General features: G+C 30.3%; 1 protein-coding gene across 7 annotated transcripts in view; it reads left to right on the top strand.

Annotated features, from left to right (window-relative positions):
- The window catches only part of LOC124424923 (mannosyl-oligosaccharide 1,2-alpha-mannosidase IA-like), a 91242-nt gene that overhangs the window by 57279 nt on the left and 13147 nt on the right, over nucleotides 1-20816 (top strand). For all 7 annotated transcript variants that reach the window (XM_046964528.1, XM_046964530.1, XM_046964531.1 and 4 more), the window contains one exon: nucleotides 46-261. In XM_046964528.1, coding sequence (XP_046820484.1) covers nucleotides 46-261 — 216 coding nt within the window. The remainder of the gene's footprint in view (nucleotides 1-45; nucleotides 262-20816) is intronic.

A 20816-nucleotide genomic window follows, 5' to 3' on the forward strand; every position in this document is an offset into this window, starting at 1 on the left:
CGATCAAGAGCATACCACTTGAACGTTTATTTCTGCCCTGTCCAGATGATGAAGCACGGCTGGGACAATTACGTGAGGTACGCCTGGGGGAAAAACGAGCTGAGGCCGATCTCGAAGAAGGGCCACAGCGCCAGTATCTTCGGCACGTCCACGATGGGTGCGACCATAGTCGATGGTCTGGATACCCTTTACATCATGGGTCTGCACGATGAGTTCAAGCAAGGAAGGGATTGGATTGCTGAGAACCTGGATTTCGATATCGTGAGTACCATTTTTGCTACCTACTTAGTCTCTCTCTCTCTCCCTTTCTCTCTCTCTCTCTCTTTCTCTCTCTCTCTCTCTTTCTTTCTCTGTTTTTCTCTGTCCTACTCTTTCTCTGGTAAAACCGAACTGAATCCTCATCCAGGTAGCTTTCGTAGAGATTGCCTTCGAAAATGGATTCTTTTCATGCTGGACACTCGCACGATATGCTTTTTAAAACTGCTTTCGACGGCATTCGTTTCTTTCTTTTCAAGGAAAACGATCTCACGACATGAAAGCTCATGATATATATATATATATATATAACACGCTGTGTTTCTTTTTTTTTTTATCATTGGCGAACAAAGGTCTTATATGATTTTTTATTTCTCCCCATTTTCCAATTATATTTATTTCGTAATCTACAATAGGATTATGATAATTTCAACATTTTATCATTTCGACAGTAACATTATCGATTGCACTTTTCTTTTATTAGAACTCACGATTCTATATATCTTTAATATAATATCAAATTATCTTAACTAGCATTCTTATCAGGTCGTTTTATATATTATTCGGGATAAGATATTAATTAATCCTTATCGTTAAAGTAATGTTACTGTAATCGCAATTTTATTTTCATTCTTCCTTTTTCTCTTTTTATTTATTTCTTTTTCTTTTTTTTTTCATTTTTTATTTTCTTCTCTTTTATACTTATAAATATTTTTTAATGAAATATAAAATTGTTCGTATCGACTCACATTAACACGTTTTATAATCTTGATTATGTTGACTTATATAATAATTAATTACCAATCGATAAGAATTCTTACACCAATCTCATTTTATTCTTTGTCTTACTCTTAGAAATATTTGTAATGAAATATAAAATTGTGATAATATCTTTCGTTATTGAACATTAGAACGTAGAAATTCATCAAATATCTCGTCGAGATATCGTTGCAAAAAAAAAACATGCTGTAATAATTTTCGAATGATAAGATGTTAAGATAGATAAATATGATCAAATTTTTATGATTGAACAACAATGAAACTATCATTTTTTTTTTAAATAAATACAATATTCAAATGTTTCTTTGTTTTTCTTTTTCGTTTTTTTTTCTTTTCTTTTTTTTTTCTTTTCTTTTTTTTTTCTTTTTATTTTTTTTTTCTTTTTTTTTTTCTTTTTTTTTAAATAATAACTCAGACAAATTTAAAGAAAGAATCGATTAGCTCCGACGTCGAACAGTTCGAGAAAAAAATGGAAAGGTATATAAATATATGTTGGAACAATATTTACGAAAAATATATATATATGTATATGTATATATATATATATATATGCGTGTGTATATATGTTCGAGGAAGCCAAAAGCAATTTCGTCTCGTGTCAACTTTTCGTAGAGTTTGGCGTCGTTCCTTCGATAGATCGCGTCGAATCCAACCTTTGCAAATCCCGATGGAACGAACGAACGTACATACGTATATATACATACATACACATACACACATATATGTAATATATATATAATATATATATAATATATATATATATATATACGTATGTACAGACGGAAAAGACTTTTCGTAGGCCGATGCGAAAAGGCCGAGTAGGAAAAAGGATAAAAGGAAGGTGTCGAAGGAAACCATCTCGCACATTTTGCGCCGTAAAGAAGGACGGAAATGTGTTTGCGCTCGAAAGTCGCGACTCCAAGGGCGAACCTTTTTCGATTTTCATGTAGCATAAACCAACTGCTTCGATTCGATATAAGAAAAAGAAAGAAGGAAGAATAGAGAGAGAGAGAGAGACAGAGAGAGAGAGAGAGAGAGAGAGAGAGAGAGAGAGAAATCATTTTTACCTAGTAGCATGATCGAAACAAGCTGTCGATAAAATTCGATGTAAAATTCCTTTTTCGAAAATATTCCTTTTCATTCTTATTGTTATTGTTGGTGTATTTCTCATTTTCTTTTTCTTTTTTGTTTTTCTTTAACTCTTATCATTCTCATCAATTAATATCATATCTTTGTCGAGAAGGCAATTAACTTTATTATATTATAATAAGTAAAGGTAGGCCGAAAGTTATCGATAATGATTTTAAAAATCAATGTCAGATAGTGAAAAATAAAGTTCTTAAGGTAATACCTTTAGTTTTAAAGTCTGAAAAAAAGAAAAAGAAAAAAATTATTAAATCTTAAATTCACCAACTTGAAAGTGTAATTAATCGAATACTTTTACTTCTTTTTTTTTTCTCATCGACTTTTTCTTTTTTTTTTTTTTTTTTTTTTTTTATCGTATCGTAATTAAACGGTTGAATATAATATCGGTTAGAAACTTTCGGCCCATTGGTATGTAATACAGATAATAAAAATGGAAGTATGGATAACCGTAGGAATTAATCGTAATATACTGATTGAAATCGGTGTAATCATGAGGAGAAAACGTAGGCTAAATTATAAGCGGAGTAAAGATAAAAAAAAAAGAGAAGAAGAAGTAGGTCGAGAATTTCGAGAACGCAAACCTGATTTCTACGTTCTTTTCTTTAATCTTATTTTCTTTCTTTTTTTCTTTTTTCTTCTTTTTTTTTTTACGTTTAAAATCGTTTTCTCTCGTCGTTCCACTTTTTTCTCTTTGTTTTCTTCCTTCTTTTTTTTTCTCTTTCTTTCTTTCTCTATAGATCGAAATATAAATAAATCCATAAATACTCATAAATCATCTATTTACGTATGTACGTATACATGTATATATCGACGAGTGTTTAAAAGACAAAATCATTTTCACGATTAACATGTTGATTTTAATATTATTATTTAAACGATCTAACTTATTCGACGGTGAATAGATAAAGAGTTATTAATTCATACATACGTTAATAATAATAATAATAATAATAATAATAATAATAATAATAATAATAATAATAATAATAATAATAATAATAATAATAATAATACTAATAATAATAATAATATATTGTTATTTGTAACTCATATATATATATATATATATATTTATTTATATATTATATATTATATATATATGATGGATTGCATCAATCATACGGAAAACTATAAACGAAATGAAAATCTAATATCTCACGATACAGATTAAGGTGTTAAATAAGTTAATCGATATGTAAATCAATGTCTCTCCATGTGTATTTCTCTAACGGGAACCCTAAACTGCGAATAAACTTTAGTAGCTATGGCATTTTCCTTGCTGGCAGTTTCGTAAGTAGCAGACTGGAAACTTAGCTTGGTTTATCTGAACTTAGGTAACAGGGTGGCACACAGGATGCGTGTATTGGACGGCGTTGAAAGTGTTAGTGCAACTTTTGATAAGGATGATGGCAAGGGGTAGTAAGGGTAAAGAAGGGGAGAGAGTGCAACGAAAGCACGAGTCCCAACACCTTGAGTTCTCTCTCTCTCTTTCTCTTTCTCTTTCTCTTTCTCTTTCTCTTTCTCTCTCTCTCTCTTTCTCTCTCTTACGTGGTATTAAGGCGAATTTCTAAGTGGATAACTTGCCGTATTAGCCAACCGTGTGGCACCTTTCCTCACGTTAACCGGCCTGTCACACCTGCCAGAATCTCTGCCCACCATTCTCTTCGTTTTAGTTTGCCTTCCATTCCCACCCCCACCCCCTCCCACGCCTCCCCCGCTATCCTCTCCCCCTCCCACGAATACGATTCTCTCTTACTCTCTTTACTCTTCGCCTATCCAAGAAACTTCGCAAACACGATTTTCGAATTTAACACCCAACCAACTGCTGAACGTTTTCTTATTAGACTCTACGTTAACGGGATTATAAAGGTATCAAAGTGTTCCGTAAAAATTTCCCCTTTAACTTTTATCATCTTGTTCCATTCGATTTTTCTATTTCCTCGTTTTTAATTTTGTTTTTTTTTTTTTTTTTTTTTATTTATTTATTTATTTGTTTTTCGTTTATTCTCTTCTTTTTGTTTCTTGTATCTTTTTTTCTATCTTTATATATACTTTTATCATGTTTGTTTTTTCGATAAATAACAAACGTGGAACTAATTGTTGTATGTTACAAAAAATATATTGAATCTCTCTCTCTCTCTCTCTCTCTCTCTCTCTCTCTCTCTCTCTCTCTCTCTCTCTCTCTCTCTCTTTCTTTCAAATTCATATTTTTTAATAAATTGTAAAAGTTGATGTGCATAATTGTTATATGTTAATACAAAAGTTGAATCTTTCTCTCTCTCTCTCTCTCTCTCTCTCCCTCTCTCTCTTTCTCTGTCTATCTTTGTTTCTTTCAAATTCACATTTTTTATTAAATTACAAAATGGACCTAATTGTTACATATAAAAAACAATGTTGGACTTTTTTCTCTCTCTCTCTCTCTCTCTCTCTCTCTCTCTCTCACTCTCAAATTCATATTTTTTCTCTCTTTCTTTTTTACCTTTTTACTTTTCTCTTTTTTCGTAGTACCAGTGTTGTTTTAATTATGAATGCTTTTTTACATTTTTCATTATTTTCGTTGGCTATATTAACGTTAATATTTCCTTCAGCGTTTTTCAAACGTTAAGAGAGGCCAAGGACTCTCGCACAAAGGAACGCAATTCTGCTTGAAATTTACGTCCAAGTTATTGCAGGAAGGATCACTCGCGATTAATCGCCTAGAAAGATTAGAACGTTCCGAGCAAATATTTTTTATGATGTTGGAAAAATACCGGAGAGCTTGAAGGGCGACATTTTTTTTTTCTTTCTTTCTTTCTTTCTCCTTTTTTTTTTTTTTTTTGCTTTTTACGTTCAAAGTGAAATTCGCCTTTCATTGTGGCTAATACCAACTTTGAAACCGTAACAAAAAAATCACGCCGGTGAAATTCCATTCGATTTTTTTTCTCCCTTCCGTTCGCAAGAAAACTACAAAATCTATTTCAATGTATTTTCGTAATTTTTTTTTATTTTCCAATAATATCTCGAGCAATTGAAAATAATTTGTTTAATTTACATTTTTTGATTTTAATTTATTTAAAATTAATTTTCCTTTTTTTTTCTTTTTTTTTATAATATTTCAAACAATTCAATTTTATATATATATATATATATATATATATATATATTATTTAATAACATTTCGAGCAATTAAAATTATGATTTATTTCTTTTTTTTTTTTTTCTTGATCATCGTTATTACAATTTAAAAAATAAAAAAGATTTCTCGTAATTTTGCTTCTTTCGTTAACAACAAGGCGAGAATCGGAAATGGTTTCTGTTCAAGTTTATATAGACTCGTTCACGATTCGGAAGGCCGTTAAATTTGCCGCGAGGGATTCAACTGCTTACAAGAAAGTAAAACGAGAATGACCCTCGTCGTATTATGCATGAACGAAATACAGTCACGATTCCAAAAGAAAAAGAAAGAGAGAGGGGAGAAGGGAGAAAGATAGAAATATCAAACTGATTGGAATTCATGATGAAAATCATGATAGTATTATTTAAATGAACAATAGATAATGAAAATTATTTGATAATAAAATTTAATGAAAGACCCAATGAAAATTTAGAAATATTTTTTATACAATTTTCTTTTTTCTTTCTTTTTTTTTTTTTTTTTTTTTTTTTTTTAAATACGCTTCGAGCAAAAATTTGTTACTTTTTTTGTTTACAAAAAAAAGAAAGAAAATGAAACAAATATTCACGAAAGATCGTGTTTTATCTTTCTTCTCCCTAGTGAATACCATTGAACGTGGTACACATGAATAAACAAGAAAAAAAAAAAAAGAAAAAAAAAAGAAACATACTGCAAGTTCTCAGAAAGAAGAATCGATCGAGCCCGTGTATTTCGTAGTAGCATTTATTTGAAAAAAGGTGGACCAAGAAGGAACGTCTCAGGCGCATTTATAATACTCGCCTGCATTTAAGGTCCTTCTCCTCCTTATATGCGTTTATAAAACGGGCACGTCCGGACGGCAGAATGTTTCTTTTTCTTTTTTTTTATTTTTCTCTTTTTACTTTTTTCTTTTTATTTATTTTTTCAATTTTTTATTTTTTCTCCTTGCTTTTTTTTTCATTATTATTATTTTCCTTTTTCTCTCGTTGCGCTTCCAACGCCTACACGGTTGCACTTGCATCATAAATATCAGAATGATTTCTATGAAACGATGACGATCTATGAACGATTTCTACAAAAGAAAAATTTATTAATAAAATTATTTCTTGTATATAATAATTAATATCAATAATTATTATATTGGAATATAATATAATCATTAATGGTAATTTAATAATAATAATAATAATAATAAATATATTATAATATTAATATATTATATTATGGGTATATAAAAATATATATGTGTATGAGTATATTATAATTATTATAATATTATTAATTTAGTAATAATGATCATATTAAGCATGAAACATTATAATATAATAATAATTTATAATTAATATCAATTATTATATTAATAATAATAATTAATATTAGATACATTTAATGCTAATCCATATCTTTTCTTTTTTTTTTTTTCTTTTTTTCATTTTTCTCCCAACTTTTCTAGTCTCTTAAATACCACTTTAATTATGTGATTCTTTGAAAAAAGATGACTACTTACAACTTGTTTTTTTTTCTTTCTTCTTTCTCATACAAATTCTTCATCTTGAAATTAATAAATTAATTAATGCTCCTTCGTTCCCACCGACGTTCTTTATTTCTTGGTTCTTCTCTCTCTCTCTCTCTCTCTCTCTCTCTCTCTCTCTCTCTCTCTCTCTCTCTCTCTCTCTCTCTCTCTCTCTCTCTCTCTCTCTCTCTCTCTCTCTCTCTCTCTCATTCCGAATTTTTTTAGTTCTTTTTTACGAACGTACGTACATATATGAAACCTAAGTTATTTGATTTTTTTTCTCTTTTTGGACACAACGTACATATTACACAGATGATATTTGTCGTTCTTTTTTTTTTTTTTGTTTTTTTATATCTTTTTTCGAATCGCGTAGAATCGATCCATCATCGAAAAACATCGTCGAATTCAAACATTCCTCTTTGGTCGATTATCCATTCCGAAATTTGAAACTTGAAACGAACTGAGAGAAAGAGAGAGAGAGAGAGAGAGAGAGAGAGAGAGAGAGAGAGAGCGAGAGAGCGAGAGAAAGGGGTGGGGGGTGAGTAAGAAGAAGCATCATGGCGAGCTTTTCTCTTGCGTTTTAAGAGACGACGAATCGACCGTGTGCCTGAAATTCCGAGATAGAACGAAAGAGAGAGAGAGAGAAGAAATGAAAATCCTTCGGGAAAAGTGAACGAGAAATATACGCGTAGGTATTCTCTTTCGACGAGAAAAAGAAAAAAGAAATAGGAAAAAGAAAGCAAAAGAAAAAGAAAAGTAAAAAACTCTGAGGAAAGCTTTCAATAACGAAGGAGAAGTTATTAAAGTAAATGAAAGTTTAAATTGGCGGGAATGGAACTGCGAGAACGAAAAAAGAGAGAGAGAGAGAGAGAGAGAGAGAGAGAGAAAGAGAAAGAGAAAGAAAGGAAGAAAGAAAAGTCGAAGGTACGTTTTGTATACCAAAAAATATCGAGGAGCGATCGTCGATTTAAATCGTCATAATACAGCTGGCTAAAAGTGATTTAATTTTTTCTTTTATCCTTTTCTTCTACTTTTCTTGTTTTTTTTTCTCGTTTCTTTTTTTCCAATTATTACCTTTTGTTAACGATGTTATCGATCGATCTAGAAAAAAAAATAACCAAAAATAATAAAAAAAAAAGAGAGAGAGAGAGAGAGGAGAAATTAGTTACAATAACAATTATAACAATAATTAAAACGAAGTACGTTCTTTTTCATTTATCCCCATTCGTAATATTGGAAAATATTCAAACGAGTTTTATCACGTGGCTAAGTGACTCTCTATGTATATTTATTACCACCATTTTATTTAGTGAATTAGTTTTATTCAGATCATTATTAGAATGTACGACTAAGCCGAACGAATGAATTCTTTAGTTTAGTTTCTTTTCAACTTACTTTTTATCGATGGATAGAGATAGATAAAGGAAGGACGGGAGGCGGGGGAGAAAGAGGGAAAGAGAGAAACACCTATATATAACTTAATCAATTTGATTAATCGATTTAAACAGAAATAAGAAAAAATATATTTTTTAATTTACATAATGATTTTTATAAAAACGATCTTTAAAATGATACTTTATTCCTATTAAAACGTATTTTCGAATACATTAGCAAAAAGTAATGATCCGAAAAGTGATAAGTTAAAAACCATCCTTATTTTCTAATTGTTCGATAATAATAATAATAATAATAATAATAATAATAATAATAATAATAATAATAATAATAATAATAATAATAATAATAATAATAATAAAAGAAAATGTTTAGAAAGCTCTTTTTTTGTTTTAATTTGATTTAAACGTATCTCGAATACATCGTAGAAGAAATAATTTAAGGACTCGATCAAAATCCTCAATATAGTTGATCGTATTTCAAGAGGATCGATGTATCGCCCAAGTTCGTGATTGGTGAATGTATTGTATACATTTGAGGCAGGGTAGATTGCGTGTTAAGAGGTGGAAACTAGGAGAAAGGAAGGACAGAAGGAAGGAAGGAAGGAAGGAAGGAAGGAAGGAAGGAAGGATGGAAGGAAGGAAGAAAGGAAGGATGGAAGGAAGGAAGGAAGGAAGGACGGAAGAAAGGAAGGAAGGAAGAAAGGAAGGAAGGAAGGAAGGAAGGAAGGAAGGATGGATGGATGGAAGGAAGGAAGGAAGGAAGGAAGGAAGGAAGGAAGGAAGGAAGGAAGGAAGGAAGGAAGGAAGGAAGGAAGGAAGGAAGGAAGGAAGGAAGGAAGGAAGGAAGGAAGGAAGGAAGGAAGGAAATAGGTCGAGAATACGAGATCTACGAAGCAATCGGTTATGCCACTCCTGAGCCTCGCTTAACAGATACCACGATAGCGATTCAGTTCGAAAGGGAGCATATATCACTATCTCACTGATCTCCATGCCGAACTTGAGAAGCGTGAACGCAGAAATACGAGCGTATTCTCTCTCTCTCTCTCTCTCTCTCTCTCTCTCTCTCTCTCTCTCTCTTTCTCTCTCTCTCTTTCTTTCTCTCTTTCTCTCTCTCTTTCTCTCTCTCTCTCTCTATATATATATATATATATATAAATGGTGTATCATTTCAAATAGTGATCTATCGAAACATTGAAATTATTCATGATATTAAATTAATTATAAATTTGTCTGATCAAATAAACAAATAATTTTCCGATAGGAATACATTTTGTATATAAAACTGTTCTTACTATATTTAAAAATATAAGTTCATGCTAGTGATATTATAGTTGTGAACTAGAAATATTTTTCATATTATTTGTGAAAAAATTATAAAAAAAGAAAAGAAACGTATTTTGTTTCTAGTTACGTCGATGTATCATTCGAGATATTAGTAAATATGAAGGATAAACATGTATCACCATTTCACTGATCTCTTGATGCCAAACTTGAGACGTGCGAACGCAGAAATACGAGCGCATTCTTCTCTCTCTCTCTCTCTCTCTCTCTTTCTCTCTCCCTACATATATATATATATATATATATATATATATATATATATATATATATATATATATGGTGTACCATTATATATATACATTATATATGTGGTATACCATTTCAAATAGTGATCTATCGAAACATTGAAATTGTCGACGATATTAAATTAATTATAAATTTATCTGATCAAATAATCTCCGATAGGAACAACTTCTGTATATAAAAATGTCCTGACTATATTTATAAAATGTGCATGTTAATAATGTTCACAGTTGAATTACAAATACTTTTCATATTATTTATGAAAGAATATAAAAGAAAAAAATAAATAAATAAATAAATAAATAAATAAAACGTTTTCAGCTATGTCAATTATAAATTTTGAAATATTCATAAATATGAACGATGAAGAAATATTCCATATAGTATCGAACACGATAGTACAATGTTGTCGTTTGTTTGTCTCATCTGTTTACGTCAATATACATACTATTATCTTACCTATAGATACATATATATCCTCGAGATGGGTGTTTCTATTTAGTCACGCTTGAGACTTCGTATAGAGAGGGTCGTACCATGTCGCGTAATATCGAAACAGAGTCGGTGTAAATAGAGGACCCTCGAGTAAATGCTAATCAAGTAGTGGTAACACGCAAGTGTAACATATATACACAGGTACATACATACATATATATATATTGTATATACATAAAGAACAACGTATTCTTTATTTCTTTATATATTTCATTGAGAAAAGAAGAATTTTGAAATTAAATTCGATTGATTTACCCGTATCTTAACTTAGGTAACTATCGATTCTATATCACGTTCTTGTGTGTTTAGGATACTAATGTGGGAACGCAAACTCGTCTCTCGTGTGTGAAATTGATACGTATTAGAGTGTAGTAACCTGATGTTTAGTTTAGTTTCAGCATAACTATCTATCGATGAATGTATGACGTTGATATATGATTCGACATATTGAAATAATAAACATAACACTAATAACTAATTGTAAATATGTGTATGTGTGTATGCATGTGTGTATGTATGTGTGTATATACATATATGTATGTATGTATATATACGATATTTGTCAAAAGTAATGAATTACAATATGTATTTAATCTGATCACATCAATGAATTTAAATTAATATTCATAATTAATTTGAAATACTGTGTTATATTATTTATAACGCTTCGTTAATTTATTCATACTTTACAAAGAGAAAAAAAATAAAATAAAAAAAATGAAAATAAATAAATAAATATTTTCGATAATTGAAATGTATATTAAATATTTATTTGTTATTAGAAATTTTTGAAATTATAATGTCAATGATTTTGGGATTGTATACATATATATATATATATCGAGATACCCTATGGCGCAATGCATTAGATTTTGTTTCTCGTGTCAACGACGGTTTCGACGTTTCCACATCAATGCCATTTAACTCAAATCCGTGAATCAACATATCGACTCGTGGCTTATCAAGAGGTCCCTTTGATACCAGTGCAGACGTTCGTTTACCAAGCTCCATCGAATCTACCTAATACTCCTAGGGGTCTTTACCTTATATGTAGTAAACATCGTTCGAGGTCAATATAACGTTTTACTATTGCGTGACAATTTGAATTAATGTGTTATTACTGTTGATCTCATCGACATAAATGTTTTTAAATTTACATTAAGATATAGGAAAGGGAATTCTTATTGATAATAAGCTTCGTCTATTAGCACGGAATATTTATTTTATTATTAACGTATATTATACATGTGTTTTCATTCAATTAATATAAATCCAATTTATCTACTTTTACAATTACTCTTACAATGTATCTATTATTTATTAATTATTATTAACAACTCATATAACTATCAATATTATATCAATTCTATCGATACTTTTCGATTTAATTTGAATAATACGATCATTCAAAATTATTAATATAATTAAACGTAAAACGAAGAGAAACGTTATTCGACGTGATCGTAAAAGAAATTCGTAAATGAAAATAATTCTATTGTCGATTATATTCGGGAAAGAATATTTCGGAAGAAGAAGAAGAAGAAGAAGAAAAGGAAAAAAATGAGAAAAAAACTTTGACGTGCATAAGATACAAAACGATAATATCGTTCTTGAAAACCATAACCATGGAGTACCTACCAACATATACTTGAAGATTGTTGATAAATCTTATAGAAAAGAAAGGAGATAGTACGTAGGGTAAAGACGAGTTCGTGCGGTTGCTCTATGATCAGGGATCTACGGATCGCTATGCGCTCTCTCTCTCTCTCTCTCTCTCTCTTTCTCTCTTACATTCTCGAAGGGCTGTCGCAAGAAGAAAGGAGAGAGAGAGAGAGAGAGTAAATCGCGATTCAGTACCGACAAGAGGAGAAAGATATCTTCTTTAGAGTGGCTACTTGGTCGGTTGGACGGCATGCCGTGCTACTGAGCACCTCGGTCTCTTATCTAAAGTGCGAGCGTAATGTCTCTGTTCAAGGGACACTCCTCCTTACTTTCACTTTCTCTTTCTCTCTCTCTCTCTCTCTCTCTCTCTCTCTCTCTCTCTAGATAGATAGACAGAGACCAGACATTTGAGGCATTTATCAAGAATGAAAATTTTGTGATTAAAAAAGTAGACTTTCTTAGATTTTGTATGACATTAGATTTATTAACATTGATTCGTGTATTTCTATTTAATTTTTTTCCAAAACATTGTAATTTTAATTTTTCTTTCTTTCTTTATTTATTTATTTATTTGTTCATTTGTTTCGTTTGTTTTTTTTTTCTTTTTTTTTTTCTTTTTCTTTTTCTTTTATTTTTTTCCATCCAATTAGTATCGTTAAATCAAAGTCCATGATAAATATAAATTACTGAAAAATTAATATTTGTTTGTGCTTTTAATTAGTATTTATACAAATAAAATTTTAAATCTGTCTAATCAATCGAATATAAATATATAAGTATATACATGCATACATATAAATATATATATTATATATACAAGATGTGCAAAAATAATGGGACGAAACTTATACTACGTATTACTGAGATCAAATAGATGAAAAAAGTTCATATAAATTGCTTTTTGGACATCCTGTATATGTATACAATAATTTTTTTTTTTTTATTGCGCGCTCATGTCACGTTCAGATAAAGATATCAAGTTTATTAAAAATATATAAATGTGATATTATACTTTTTTAAACAAAACTAATCTCGATTTTTTAGATCTTTTTTCCCCATCATAGTATTTTTTATTTATATATATATATAAATTTATATATATATATATATATATATATATATATATATATATATTTTATATACAACATGAAGTTGAAATTGGAGATAATAATTCTCGTATATTTATTCGTAAAATTTATTCATAAATATTCAAGAGAAACAAAAGAAAAAGAAATAAAAAAGAAAAAAGAAATGAAAAAGAAAAATAACTCCCAACAACAATGGAATCTCATACTACCGGATGAAAAATATCACGATAACCTTTTAGTTCGCACCACGCGTTCTCCAGAACAAGATACGACGTCGTATTGTGGCCGCACATTCGTTACGCAGCGGGTGGAAACCGCGAACCAATAGTTCGCGTGCGTCGAAGATATTTTACGAACACTCTCTCTCCATTTCTTTCTCTTTCTCTCCATTTCTCTCTTTCTCTCTTTCTCTCTCTCTCTCTTTCTCTCTTTCATCTCAAAACGATTAATGGTAGTAACGTTAATCCATTAAAATTAATTTTTTGCATGTTTCAAAAATTTTATATAATGCAAGGTGAATTGAAAGTTCTTATTATCTTATTTAGATTCATTTCTTTTTTTTTCCTTTTTTTTCCTTTTTTTTCCTTTTTTTTCTTGTTTTTCTTCTTTTTGTTTCAGCTTTTGGTCTTTTTTCTTTTTTTTTCTTTTAAAGATTGTAAAGAATTCTTTTAAGGCTTACAATTTGACGATCTAAAAGGAAAATTGACCCAAATTGAGTTCGGACAAAGAGTACTTAATTTTTTCCTTTTACTCTTTTTTTCTTTTTTTTTTTTTTTCAAATCGCTTAAGAAACTTTTGTCTTCGCAATTTTATATAAAACTTCTATAAGATAACTTAACAAATGTTAATTAACAAATTAATTTCGTGTGAAAGGAATTAAATAAGATTTAACAATACATCGATGTACAACTTGATAGAATAATATTGTTGTTATTTGTAATTAGATATTCGACCTCCCCCCTCCCATCTCTTTCTATTTGGCCTTTATCCTAAATCTCAAAAAAAAAAAAAAAACGTTTACAGATTTTTGATTAACACCTAGCACTGACTATACACCAACGCGGATGGTACGATCGTAACGATAACGCGTAACACTCTTGTCGAAACTTGTTACAGCCGGAAGTGCTTCCGTGACTATCTCATGATTTCGCAACATTGCCGCTTGTAAGCCTTTACAAGTGGGTCGAGAACACGCGAGTAAATTTTCGTTATCGCTATTACCTTGTCTTTCATACTCTCATCTTTCTCTCTCTCTCTCTCTCTCTCTCTCTCTCTCTCTCTTTTTCTATCTTTATCTATTTATCTCTATCTTTATCTCTATACCTTAATATACAAATGTTTGAGAATTTTTAATCGTCATATAACGTTTAAATTAAATTACATCTTTTATAACTTCTTCATCCTTTTATGTATTTTTTTATTTAGTTATTTATTTATTTATTTATTTATTTATTTATTTAGTTATTTATTTATATATATTTGTTTTCTCTTCATTTCCTCACATACATTCTATTCTTAGAACTTTATAATACGTTCGTTCTTATTTTCACTGACAAAACGTGTGTTTAGTCTTATCGAAAATAATAGGTTGTTTAAATTTTCTCGTGTTAGAGAGAAATAGAAAGAGAGAAAGAGAGAGAGAGAGAGAGAGAGAGGGAGAAAAATAAAAAATAATCCAAACATAAAAGGAAAAAAAGAACATAGTGTAGTTATCTACACGAAAAGTGACGAGGTTGTATGGAGAAAAGGTTAGAACAGAGAAAGAGAGAGAGAGAGAGAGAGAGAGAGAGAGAGAGAGAGAGAGAGAGAGAGAGAGAGTAGTGAAGTGGCGGAGGAGAAAGAGGAAGAGGAAGAGGAGGAGGAATTGTAGTTTGTATCGGAGCTGGAAACTCACGTTGCACGCGGAAACGTTTCCGTGACTATCGCATCGCGGCCACGGTGCAACTTACAAGTGGTTCGAAAACACGCGAGTAGCTTTCGGAATTAGGATTACGTAGAATCTCACGAACGCACGGATAATTGGAGGAAAGAAAAAATCGACAGATTTTTTACCTATCTCAACAATCTCTCTCTCTCTCTCTCTCTCTCTCTTTCTCTCTCTCTCTCTCTCTAGATCTTTATCGTTTAAAAGTAAAATCGTTATATCGATTACTATTGTAAAACGACGTCCATTTTCCAAGAGCAAAACGACTTTGTTACTTTACTAACATATTATTTTTATTTTATTCGACTTGCGTCTTTTTAAATGGCCCATAAAACGGGGAAAAATCGATGAAAGAAGAAAATAAAAAAAGAAAAAAATATATTAAAAAAAGGCATAAAAATTATATATACCTAACTGATAAACGCCATTAAAGTAATCAAGTATTTCTCTTAGCACTTAAGAAAATATGTGTAATTTTACACGGTGACGCATCATCCATTCCTATGGCATCACTTTAATCGGATTGCATCGTTACGAGAGATTCGAATGGGTTGATGGTTGGTGGGGGGATGGTAGATGGTTGGAAGGGGGTGATGGTTAGAAGGGTTATATAAGTCTGAACAGACGCAATCATGAACAAGTTTGATTCGAACTTTCGCTGTAGCAACTAGTAATACTGCTAACTAATAATACATCACTGTACGAAGGTTATAATCATCTAGTTTCTATGTTAGAACGAATAATACGAGTCACAATGCATACAAGCAATAATATCAACACCATCGACGTTTATTACTATCACAATTCATAATTGAAATGTTAATTAGAAATTTTTTCATACACTTTTAATTTTCCTTTTTTTTCTTTTTTTTTTTTTTTTTTTATTTCCCCCTTATACTTGCTTCTTTTTTTTTTCTTTTTTAATTTTAATTTCAATTTTTATTTCGTTTCATCTTTTTTCCTTTTCTTTTATTTTGTCTGCTTTTTTTTTTTCTTTTTTTTTTTTTTCTTTTTTTAATTCATTATCGTCGACTTAAAGTCGACGATAAAATGCAAGATAATTGGTATTTTTCACTTTTCATAGAAGACGATCTACAGGTTTTTCCAATTTTATTTCGATTCAATTCATTTTCAAAGGACATCTCACGTTTATCGTCCTCGTGGAAGGTCTCATAAAGGTCGACAGAGACACGATATGTGTGTATGTGTCTGTGTGTATAATGTCTCCGTGAGAATCTTCGTCGATCTTGAGAAAAGTGTTCTCTCTCTCTCTTTTTCTCTCTCTCTCACCTCTTCCGTTTGCTCTCGTCCATTATTGCACCCTCGTTATTGCCCTCGTCGTGTAATTTCAGATCTTCCTTTTTTTATCTTGGTTTTCATCAATCTTCTCTCTCTCTCTCTCTCTCTCTCTCTCTCTCTCTCTCTCTCTCTCTCTCTCTCTCTCTCTCTCTCTCTCTCGATCTCTATTTCTATCTCTATCTCCATCTTTTTTGATTTATTCGTATGAAGGATATGAGTCTATTAATTCTATTCCGTAAAATTAATGTGTTCTTTTTATAGAGAAATCGAAAATAAAACAAAAAATTTTAATTTAGCATGTCCTTTTTTCTAAGATAAAGAGGCAGAGAGAGAGAGAGAGAGAGAAATAAACAAAATGCAATGTTTATCAACTATATATTCATACTTTTTCTCTGTAATAAAATTCTATAGATATTGTTCATTGTAATATAGATATATATATATATATATTTTACGAATGATTGGAAAATACTTCATTGTATTGAAGATAATTTTACCAATGAATGGTAATATTTAAATCGACCGTACTATAAGAGACTTCGTTATCCTTATCTTTTTTTTTGTCTTTTTCTTTTCTTTTCCTTTCTCTTCCAGTCGGTTACTTCCTTATTTTGGCCTAATAAAAAATAAGAAAAGAACACGATAGGATATCGCATACAACTATCAACGCGATCCCTGACGCCTTATACTCACGAAGCAAAATGAGATTAGAGAAGACATAGCCAAGTTGATTGTGAGCTAGTGGAAAATAGCGTGATGCCGAGGGTGTTGCTCTACACATATCTATTCTCATTTTCTTATTACATACATGTATATGTGTATATATATATATACACACACGCGCGCGCGCGCACACACACACACATACAGCATCGTCTTTTGGTCCGACTTAGGCACGTTTTTCTAATGATAATAAAAAAGAAGATCTCTTGATCGTTATTTTTTTCTCTCTTTTCTTGCTTTTTATTCTTTCTTTCATTCTTTTTTTCATTCTTTTTTTCTACCTTTTTTTCTTTATTTATTTATTTATTTATTTATAAAACAAAACGGAATTCATCACATCGAATTAATCGTCGATCTCGGATTATATTTGCAACGAAGATATCACTTTTCTTCTGATAAAATAATAAACGAAATCGTTTGTTTGTAGCTACAATTATAAAAATAATAAAAAAGAAAATAAAGGGAAATCCGATTTACGATTTATTATAATTTATCCAAAAAAAAAAAAAATAATAATAAAAAAAAATAATAATAAAAAAAAATAAAAGAAGTCCTCACGTAATCGTGCTAACAAAAGTATTTTTAATAAATAAAATATATCTGAAAAATTTGCGTAGACTTATCGAAAATCATTTTCGATTAACCGATTTCATAATAATATTTCATGGATAATTTCGGAAAGATATTATCGTCAATATTATTTATGACAGATTCGTTCTTTTCAAGTGATGTGATATCTTTGTTAAAAATTGACACATGTCTCTGATATGATTTTGATATCTTCGAACATTCCGAGAAATATCGATCGATTTAAATAATTAATTTTCGATTATTCTATCCAAGCGATCATTAGAAATACCGTATAATCGATATTCATAAAGATCGAATTTTGATTCAACAGAATCAAATCACATTGGCATAACGCAATTATTATATGTCATTTCATATATGCGTTTGAAGAATGAAAGGATTTTTTTTTTCTTTTTTCATTTTTACTTTTATAATGGCCGATATTCGAAAATATTCCGGATTGAAATAATCAAAACGAATTGAGATCATATTGAGATTAGATAAAATAATTTCTTTTTTCTTTTATATTGGCCGATATTCGAAAATATTCCAGATTGAAATAATCAAAACGAATTGAGATCATATTGAGATTAAATAAAATAATATTAGAAAAAATTATTACACGCACGCACATACACACACATATATGTGCACATTAATGTGATTTATTAAGCTCGTCGATTTGACCATAACAATTTAATAAAAGAATTTATCTAAAAAAAAAAAAAAAATAAAATAAAAGAAAAAGAGAGAGAGGGACAGAGAAAAAAAAGGGAGAAAAAAGTAAAGAAAAGAAAAAAAAGAAAAAAGGAAATAATGAATGAACGAATATAGAATATAAAATTAATATAGTTATTAGTCTGAAATGACAAAGAAGAAGGGACACGCTGACTAACAACGGAACCAATTTTAAAATTTGTCTTATTTTTCATTAGTCATGAAGAAGAAAATCGTGCCCTTAAACGCTAATTCGACTAATTCGTCCTACCGGCCAAGTTTCAGCGAAATTTTTTGCTTACTCGATTTAACGTCCAAGTGGATCCTTAATTGCCACTTTCGACTGGTGAATGCATTAAGAAGGCCAATTCCTTTTTTCCTCCAACCTGAGAGAGCACCAGGAGAGAACCATTTCGGTGGATTTAAAGCGCGAACATTTGTTATGCGATATTCTCATCCTGATACGAAAGAGAAAGGGTGAAAAAGAGAGAGAGAGAGAGAGAAAAGAGTTAAAAATTTCTTGGAAGCACAAGATCAAGTTCTTTCAAGCTAACGACCTTATAAAGCAACAAAGAGCCTCTTAACGTTGTCGAGCTTTCACGCGGCGTCACGTTTATATTTTCATCTTTCTTCGATAAAAGCCTGAAATCCTTTGGTTATTCATCGTTTCTCTCTCTCTCTCTCTCTCTCTCTCTCTCTCTCTCTCTCTCTCTCTCTCTCTTTTGTCCTCTCTTTCTTTTTCTCCCTTACTGAAACAAAATCGACCGATAAACCTCGCACGTTTTATGGACCACTCGCAGAAAACCACTCCCAATAAATAATCCTGACCCAACTTGGACGCTCTCACAGGATAACGCGAATAATGGCTTTTTGTGCGTTACGGATGAGTCCACCGAAAAATCCTCGTATGATGATAAAGTCTGCCTTAAGTTTTCATCAAAATTTTTTGTAAAAATGTTAAATTGAAATTGATTTTGAAGAATTATATTTCCGTGAATTTCTAAATCTCTTCTTATGTTCAACAATTACATAAAAATATGTACTATTATGTCTATATATATATATATATCTATATTAGAAATAATTATTACACGCACGCACACATACACATACACACACACACACACATGTATATATATTAATGTGATTTATTGAGCCCATCAATTTGACTATAACAATTTAAAAAAAGAATTTATGTAAAATTTCAATAATATATATATATAATAGATACAATATTATTACTATTTATATATATTAGATATACTAGTGTGTTCTTTCTTTTTTTACCTTTTTCTTAGTTTAACAATTATACTAATGTAATATGTTACACTATAATTATTACACTAAACTAATATATTGCATTCGTTATTCTACTAAACAAAAAAAAAAAAAAACTGATTTTAAAATAGAGTATATTGATGTCGAAAATTTTGACCGACCATCAATAATTTCGTTAAAGAAGAAAAAAGGAAGTAAAAAAAGAAACAAAACAAGAGAAAAAAGAAGAAACGTGTGCGGCTGTTCGATCGACGCTACTCCTGGAGTGGCTCTCGTCATACCAGTCTCAGGTATTAGGATTAACTACTGCCATTACTACAGGTGGAGCTGCCCATATATCGCAATTTTCCTGTCGGATGCGTGCCGAACCGAGATGCGGCAGATTGCATGACGCTATTTATGAGCGCGATACGCATATCCCGTTGCATCGGCACTGTTCGAACGCATTCGATCGAATCTCTCGGGCGCCTTCAAAAGCAAGCCGATGGAGTTCTTCTTACGATGAAAACAACGAAGTTAAATAAAAAAAAAAGAAAAAGAATAAATATTAAATAAATCCATTCAAATGACAATAAAAATTAACCTGGACTTTACGCACTTTTTTAAGAAAAAAAAATAATGATGATGATAATAATAATAATAATAATAATAATAATAATAATAATAAGAGAAAAGGAAAAAAATTTCGTATGTTTTTAAGAAGATGAAAAAATATATTCCTTTAAATTTCTCTCTTTTTTCTTTCTTTTTTTCTTATCACAATATCTCAAATATCTTTCATATGAAATATATATATTGTATATGAGAATAATATTGAATTCGTATAAAAATTATTTATGTACGAGAGCTTCGAATAATCGATAGTCTAAGTCTCGTAAAGATGTCTTTTTGTTAAGGCACGATAAAGAAGTCAAAGACTAATTAGCGTAGAACTAAATAGCCCCGCAATTATGGCGGCCTTTACAATTTAGTCATCAAACGAGAAAGAAAAGTCTTTGACGGTACGTGGAGACATTGGAAAATCGAAATTATTGTAACCAACTTTGTTGTAGCTTGAAAACTTTCTAATTGAAAAGATTTCTCCCTATCTTTTTCCCCATCTCTCTCTCTCTCTCTCTCTTTCTCTCTCTCTCTCTCTATCCATCTATCTATCTATCTATCTCTATCTCTATCTCTCTCTCATTCGCTACCTCTCACTCTTTTCTTCGTCAATAAATTTTAACGCATTATTCATTTTTATGAGATTTACGAG

The sequence above is a fragment of the Vespa crabro genome, chromosome 6 (genome assembly GCF_910589235.1).
Source record: "Vespa crabro chromosome 6, iyVesCrab1.2, whole genome shotgun sequence".
NCBI classification, from domain to species: domain Eukaryota; kingdom Metazoa; phylum Arthropoda; class Insecta; order Hymenoptera; family Vespidae; genus Vespa; species Vespa crabro.